The following is a 7,510-nucleotide window of genomic DNA, read 5'->3' on the forward strand; positions in this document are numbered from 1 at the left end:
TAGATGAATCAGATGCTGAAATGGAACTGAAGGAGAAGGTCAGTCCTTCGGGCACTTGTGGCTTGTGCTGCCAGCTACAAAGCAAGGGTAGCTGTTCCTTTGTGCATGAACTTGTATTCTTCATTCCCCTGGAGTTGTCTGGCATGCTGATTGTTACTGCAATTTCATACAGATCCCATATAGCATTGGTTAAACAGTTCAAATTGTGAGCAGGAATTCTGAAATAGGCACACTTAGGCTAGAAAGAGCAACAGCTCGAATCTGAACTGGTGGCTGTGTGCTAGCACAGCGCAGGCTAGGGTCTGCAGCTGAGGGCTTTCACCCCTTGCCCTACACCTCAGCAGCCCTGCGTCCTGATCCATGTGAGGATCATGTCAATGTGCCACGTGGAGCCCAGAGGTGCCAGTCCTGGGCATTGCTGGGCTAGAAAGCAGGGATTTGTAAGGCTTTCCTGAGCCTCTGGGCTGGCCCTGAGGGTGCATTCCCACCAGGTGGTAAGCTCGAGCAGCTTACTGCAGCAGGGAGGTGTAAGACTGTCTTGGAAGAGACTTGGAACAGACCACATTTCTGCAAATCTGTTTTAAAACAAACGCTGCCCTGTTCCCCTCCACAGCCGCTGATCTTAGCGTGGAGGAGACAGGGCCGCTGCAATGCCAGGAGCCAGAAAGCAGCGGTGAAGGGCAGGCAGAGGGCCTGGGCTGGATGTTCTCAGTTCCCTTCAGGTCACTGGTGGGTCATGAAATGTGTTAAGGAACAGCTCTAAACAATTAACACAGAAAACAGCAGGGTTTTTCAGCAAAAGCACCTAATTACTGCAATAAAATACATAGTGAAGGCAGGATAACTAGTTAACACCCTGTAGCTTTTACCATACCATAATTTCTGGATGAGGAATGTGCTGGTTTGTGCAGGTGAAAATTTAAACCCTCTAGCAACTGGCTGCTTAGCTGAGTTTTAAACCCACTAGCTTTGCAATAGTATAGTTAACAAATCACTTGCTAATTACAGTAACAGTCTTTAAAACCTTATCCTTCATCTTAAGGAAGAAGAAAAGATTAACAAAATGAAAATAGAATCCAGAGTCCCAAAAGACCGTAAGTAATTGTACCTTTCTAGTGTGTGAGGTGGGGTTTAGAAAGCATCACTCTTCCATGCAAACCTCAGCTCTTATGGACCAATTTTGACTGGCTTGGTGCATCATGGAGGGGGATCTTTCTATTGTGAGCTATTTAGAAATTTAATAAAAAATTTCCAAGGAATTAAAAAATGTGACTAGCAAGAACTGAGTTCTAGCAGATGATGGTAAAAGCAGGCAGAATCCACAGTGCATGCAGCAACCCTTTTATCGCAATCAATAGCTTCCCTTTTTCGTGTAAGCTTTCTTCTCAGAGAAAGCTGTACTCTTTGCAGAAGTGTTACCACTGTACTCTGCTCACCTGATGTGTTTATTATTGATTTTAGCTTTCAAACACCTGAAGAAGGGATACTTAATCATGTATAATCTTGTACAGTTTTTGGGATTCTCTTGGATTTTTGTGAACATGACAGTACGACTGTTCATCTTGGGAGAAGGCAAGTAATAATACTTTCTTTACATTGGGGTTTTTGTTTTAATATTTAGTTTTTAATACTTTCTAAATAGTGAAATCTAAAGGAAGACATATTTAGGAAACAAAACCATAAAAGCATCACCGAAGCACACAACAAAAGCCTCTCAAAAGCAATCACAGTGTCAAGGATAGGAAAATGCTGTCCTCTTGTAAATCACAACTGCATATTCTGATGCATGATACTTGTATTCTCCCAAGATTACTTCTGAAGAAATGAGTTGGAGCAAAATGTCTCACTCACTGCAATGTTAGTATTTTTGAAAATGAGCGGGACAGAATATTTTGCTTTTGAAGCGAGAACGCTTTATTTTATTGAGGTACAGCGCTGTCGCTTTTTTGGTAAAGTAATTACTGAAATAGCTCTTGATCCTTCTGTGTGGGAAACAGAGCACTTGAGCAGTGTTTCTGGCCTACCTGCTGTGACTTTAAGATAAGGCCTACAAAGAAGTTACATAATTATGCATAATGTTTTTTTCAAATACAACTAGAATCCTGTTATCAAAAGCTATGCTGCTGTGCCAGCTTCCTGAACATGGAAATTCATTTGTTCTCTAAAATGGTTTCCTGTGTCTTACAGATTCCTTCTATGATACATTTCACACTATTGGTGACATGATGTATTTCTGTCAGACCCTGGCATTAATGGAGATCATGAATTCACTAATAGGACTAGTCAGATCACCGCTGATACCTGCTGTAGTGCAGGTAATATTTTAAAATTCTTCTCCTTGCTCCCCTCACGTTTAAAGTAAATCTCTATTTTTACACAAGTGTTGAGAGTCTCCTAAAATAAGTGCTAAAACCTCACTGGCACTGGGCTAGAGAATATATTATTCAAAAGGCAAGAATTTGTGCTTCCCAGCTGTAGCAGGCTGTCGTCTTCCATCACCTAGGGAAGATACTTCAGAACAGCAAAAGGAAGAAGCGGCTGATGAAAAGTACATGATTTTGACTTGGTTCCAGTGCCCTTTTTATCCTGGTTGTGGTTGTTGTGCCTAAAAATGAGGACAGATGATTTAAGACCAGGTCCCTTGGATTGCATGTAAATACAGAGCAAAATACATGCTCAGAAGCTGGTTGCAGCTCAGCTGCAGAGTTAGTTAGGTGCTCAGCATATGTTTCAGGTGTGAAGAGTACATACCCTGTGTCTTTTTGACAGCAATGACTTGCTCTTCTTGCTCTTCCTTTTGATGAAAAGTGTTACTCTTCCTTAATTTGTTTTTCTCAAACAGGTATTTGGAAGAAACTTTATTTTGTTTGTTGTCCTTGGAAGCTTAGAAGAAATGCAGAGCAAACCTGTGGTGTTCTTCATATTTTATTTCTGGAGCATCATTGAGCTGTTCAGGTTTGTGTGTTTTTTTGTTTTTTTTTTTTTCCCCTCTAGCAGGTGAGTACAGAACAATGTGATTGTTCCCAAGAACTCTTTAAAGAATATTTTGATCCTTGTACCTTTTGGAAGCGTGGCTCTAGTGGATTGGTCCCAGAGAGTAAAATCTCCTTTGAACTATCACAGCCTTCCTAGGTTGCTCCACCTGCCAGAAGCTGGGACAAGGCTGGGGTCTGAAAATAATACTGCCCTGAACCTAGGGAAACCTGTTGCCTTTTTCCTTGAGGGTTCTGTTGCTTTGAATTTCCATTGTTAAGCGAGCTGCACTACGCTCTGTTTCTTTTAAAAAAGAAGTGTTTTGAAAGGTTTATTAGGCAAGCCGGGCAGTTACATTCATCTATATGGTCAGAATAATAGCATGGGTTCTGTAAACTGCCAAATAAGGCTGTGTCCATCATGATCCGTAAGAACAATTTTTTAATATTGTATCATTTAGGAATTATGTTGACTATTCTGTACAGCGGGTAGATGCAAAACTAATTCTAGTAGAAGCTTCTATTTTAAACAGTGTCTTGTTTCTTTACACACTGAATTGGTTTTAGGTATCCGTATTACATGCTTTCGTGCATCGGTATTGAATGGAAACCACTAACCTGGCTCCGTTACACTACCTGGATCCCTCTCTACCCTTTAGGAGGCTTGGCAGAAGGTATGTCTGAAAAAGTTTAACAAACAACAAAGTCAAGGTTGGGCAAATAATTAAATTTTTTGTTTGGCTACTGGACTAAAAAATAATATAATAGAACAACAGATAAATAGACATTTGCTTTGAGCTGAACCAAATGTAAACATTTTTGTCTTAGCAAATCGGATATTTCTTTCAATTTGATGTGAAAAGAAGTTTTCCTTTTAGGCACTGGAAAGTAAAGGCAACAAAAGGTTACCTGACAGAGTGACCAAGCGTGTGCCGCAGTCCATGTGAGCAGCATAGGATGACAATGCTCACTTGCCTCTGCTGATCCAAAGCAGTGTATTTGCTTTTGTCTGCTAGACCTGCCTTGGTCAGCCTAGCTTAGGCTCACACCAGCTCACCGATCTTGATAACATCTTGTAAGTCATTGCACAGGACAGGCAGGGGCCGATTCTTCCTCTGAAAGCAGCATAGCCTGTGCCAGGTGGGGCTCTGCTCCGTGGAAGAAGCAGGTGCCTAGTCTTCTTGCTGTAGCCCCTCTGGGCGGGGGGCCTTTACAGTGACCTCTGCTGTCTTAACAGGTCTGGTTTATGTTTAGTTTTTTGTTTATTTAAGAAGCATATCATTGCTCAGCTTCTAGCTGTAAGAAATGTGTTGTGATCAGACGATGCCTGTTTTGTTGCTGTGGGTATTTCTGCATGGTAAATACTGCTGGCACTGGCCCTGCACACTACAGCTGTGTATGAGAACAGTGTCCCGCCAGGCAAGTTCACAGTGCTTAGACTTCCATAGCTGACCTGCTATACTGTCTCAGCTAGCTGCTTTCCATCATACTGCATGTTTAAAAAAAACAGCTTTAAAGTCAGTATAATTAATGAGAGCCAGCAAATAAGAAGGGAATATCCTGCAAAAGTTGGTGTGGGCTGGGCAATTGTATATTTTATCTGTTTTTGATAACCATGGTGGCCTTCTGCTTTCAGCTGTCTGTATCGTTCAGTCCATTCCAATCTTCAGTGAAACAGGGAAATTTAGTCTGGGATTGCCAAATCCACTGAACGTCACAATCCAGTTTTCATTTTTGCTTCAAATATATCTTATAGCCTTGTTTTTAGGTAAGATACTTAATTGTATTTCTCACTATTGAAATAAAAAAGCAGTTTCCTCTGAATAAGTATATTTTTCAAAGAAAATTAAATTCTTGAATCTTGGGGATCACGGCAACAGAAAATTGCTTGAGGTTAAGCATTATCCTTGTTGCTTGTTTATGTAATTTGTCAGTGATGGAGGGGAACACACATACAATTAGCACTAGTTAGCCTCACCAAGAAGGAGACCTTGGTAACAAGTTAGCAGCATTATCTAGGGATCATTTGGGTTAAAATAATAATTTTTATATGTATTTATAACCTCAGTATACTTAGTTTCACCTTTTACATTGTAGTTGAGCTTTGGAATGATTTAGTAGAAATCTAAACATAATTTCAAATTAAAGCAGTGTTTAACTAAAATGCATTATGGTCACTAATACAACATGAAGTCATGTTTTTCCTAGGAACAATGTACAAGGTTCTTTAAATAGTAGTATATTTAAAGAAGAGTGGTGCTGCTTTGACACGTATTTGTTTTCTGGTGTTACAACTTAAGTTTAAAAGTTAACTTTGTAGTATCCATACCCAGTATGTCTGCATGTCCAGAACTCAGTAGCATCTAACCTAGAATTTTAAATTGAACTTTCACCAGATTTCTCCCTTTCACAGGCATTGCTTAAAGAATACCTTTAATAGAGTTTCACTCTGAAATACCTGTTTGAGCCTTCCCCAGCTCTGCACAGCCGGTGTTGCAACTTTTTTTAAATGTGACAAACCAACTTGCAGCCTGGTACCAAACACCCTGTGCAGCAACTCCTGCCTCACCCAGCAACAAAAAACTTAGCATTGAAAGATAATGCAATTCACACCCTTAACTCGTCACTTTTTTGGGTGGTGGTTGGTTTGTTTGGTTTTTGTTGGTTTTTTACATTTGGTACAGCCATCTAGCATTAAAAAGACGCAATAATGTCCTACCTAAACACTTCATTCTTTTTCAGGGGTATTCGTAAACTTCCGTCATCTCTACAAGCAAAGGAAACAGCACCTTGGACCAAAGAAGAGAAAGATGAAGTAAAGGAGGACTGCAATGCTTTCTTATCTAACTTATCTCAATGACAAGATAAGCCTCTAATTCCTACAGTTTTACCCACTATAATGTAAAGAATTTTGTAAAATTAAATGATCATGGTAGATTTCATAGTGAATTCAGGTAACATTCCCACATACTGTATTTTGTTCCCTTTCAATCATGTATGCATGGCACTTACCATTGAACAGTAACATTTAAACTTGTGTCCTGTCAACCACCCTATTAGGAAGAAATCCTATTATCTGCATATAATATGCTTATAAACAGTGGAGCAGCACTAAATAGAAGTAGTGTTTATCTTTTGATTGGATATTTGCTCTTTCAATATTGCATGCAGATAGGGCTTCTGATGTTGGGATATGCTATGCTGTTCCTAGGGTACATCTTGATGGCAGGAGGAGCAGTCTGGAACTACTGTGAACAGTGTTTGGGTATTTATCAACAGTTGGGGTAAACTTGCTTAGCACATACTCTTCTGCAGCAAACTGATGCAGCAGAATTAAAACTGGAAGTTGCTAATGCCGATTTAAATGCTACAAACTTAGTCTGTTTCTAGTTTAGCCTTAACAGAAGAGGAGCGCTGTGTGGATAGCATTCCTGTAGCAACACATGCTTATCCAGTTATTAGGGAAAGGAAGCTGCCACTCTGTGACATGGTCAGAAGCACCTTCCTGATGGGTAAAGCAAGCACTGAAACATAACAAAACAAGGAAACATAGGTGCCATGTGAACAAATCCCAGCAGAACTCCATGCCACCCATGCAAAGGGAAAATGTGGAACTGTTGTGGGAGACTGGGCTCAGCATGATCAGAGGGTCATTCCTGGCAGGGCTGTAGCTCCTGTATTTATAGCCTTCAGAAAGGCAGTAAATATTGCTTTTCTACGTACACCAAATTCTCAGCTGCACCCCTAAGTTTATGTGCTTCGTTGGCTAGCCCCGACTAGTGAGTCAAATAAACTGTGTGTTATTTTGATAGCATGTATCAAATCTCAGTAAGTGAGATCCTGTACAGGGTTTGAAGGGTCCCGTTCCTCTGTGCTTGCTTTAAACAGCAACAACAAAAAAGGTAAGTTAAGTTCCCCCACATTCCAGGCCATCTCTCTCTCACCTGGAAACCTTTGTTTCAGTTGACTTAATTTCAGCATGCCCTTCTTCACACCTAGCCTCCTGTAATTAATTCCAGATCCCTCCAGTCTCCCTAATCCAGTTTAGAAAAGGTACAAAAAGTTTGCTGTAAGCCATATTGTGGTTCTGAACAGGTTGCTTCACAACAACTGCTGCTGCTCCTCCCAGGGCAATGCAAAGCAATGCCAGCAATCCAGAACAGGCACTGAAGTTGAGATTAGCTTAGCACCATGTTACTGTTTATCTTTTTCTACTGTAAAACAATATGAATCCTCCGGAAAATTATTTTCTGTATTAAAGGTAACAAACAGCTTACAGTTTGTGATATGGACCCAATGATTGTTAACTGTAAAGGAAAGGAGATAGATAGTGTTATAAGGAGATTTTAACAAAGATCTGGTACAAGCTCCACGCTGCATTTCACAAATTGTGTTCCATCAACAAGAGGCATGATACAACTTCTCTTTAGGGATACTCGAGAATTCCACTCAAAGGAGAGTGCAGCTTACTTTACTCAGGAGAGTTGAGCATTATTTATACACTTACACCTAATTTTTCACTTAGCACACATTGTACC

General features: G+C 40.3%; 1 protein-coding gene across 1 annotated transcript in view; it reads left to right on the forward strand.

The window, feature by feature from the left end:
* The window catches only part of PTPLAD1 (protein tyrosine phosphatase-like A domain containing 1), a gene marked incomplete at its 5' end in the record, with an annotated part of 9,778 nt that extends 3,506 nt beyond the window's left edge, over positions 1 to 6,272 (forward strand). Inside the window, 8 exon segments of the mRNA XM_010285145.1 lie at positions 1 to 38; positions 1,043 to 1,094; positions 1,462 to 1,572; positions 2,188 to 2,315; positions 2,843 to 2,955; positions 3,540 to 3,646; positions 4,609 to 4,740; positions 5,715 to 6,272. The exon segment at positions 1 to 38 is cut by the window's left edge and continues 31 nt beyond it. Coding sequence (XP_010283447.1) covers positions 1 to 38; positions 1,043 to 1,094; positions 1,462 to 1,572; positions 2,188 to 2,315; positions 2,843 to 2,955; positions 3,540 to 3,646; positions 4,609 to 4,740; positions 5,715 to 5,791 — 758 coding nt within the window.
* Positions 6,273 to 7,510: the final 1,238 nt, after the last annotated feature.

The sequence above is a fragment of the Phaethon lepturus genome, unplaced genomic scaffold, assembly GCF_000687285.1.
Source record: "Phaethon lepturus isolate BGI_N335 unplaced genomic scaffold, ASM68728v1 scaffold44624, whole genome shotgun sequence".
Lineage (NCBI taxonomy): Eukaryota > Metazoa > Chordata > Aves > Phaethontiformes > Phaethontidae > Phaethon > Phaethon lepturus.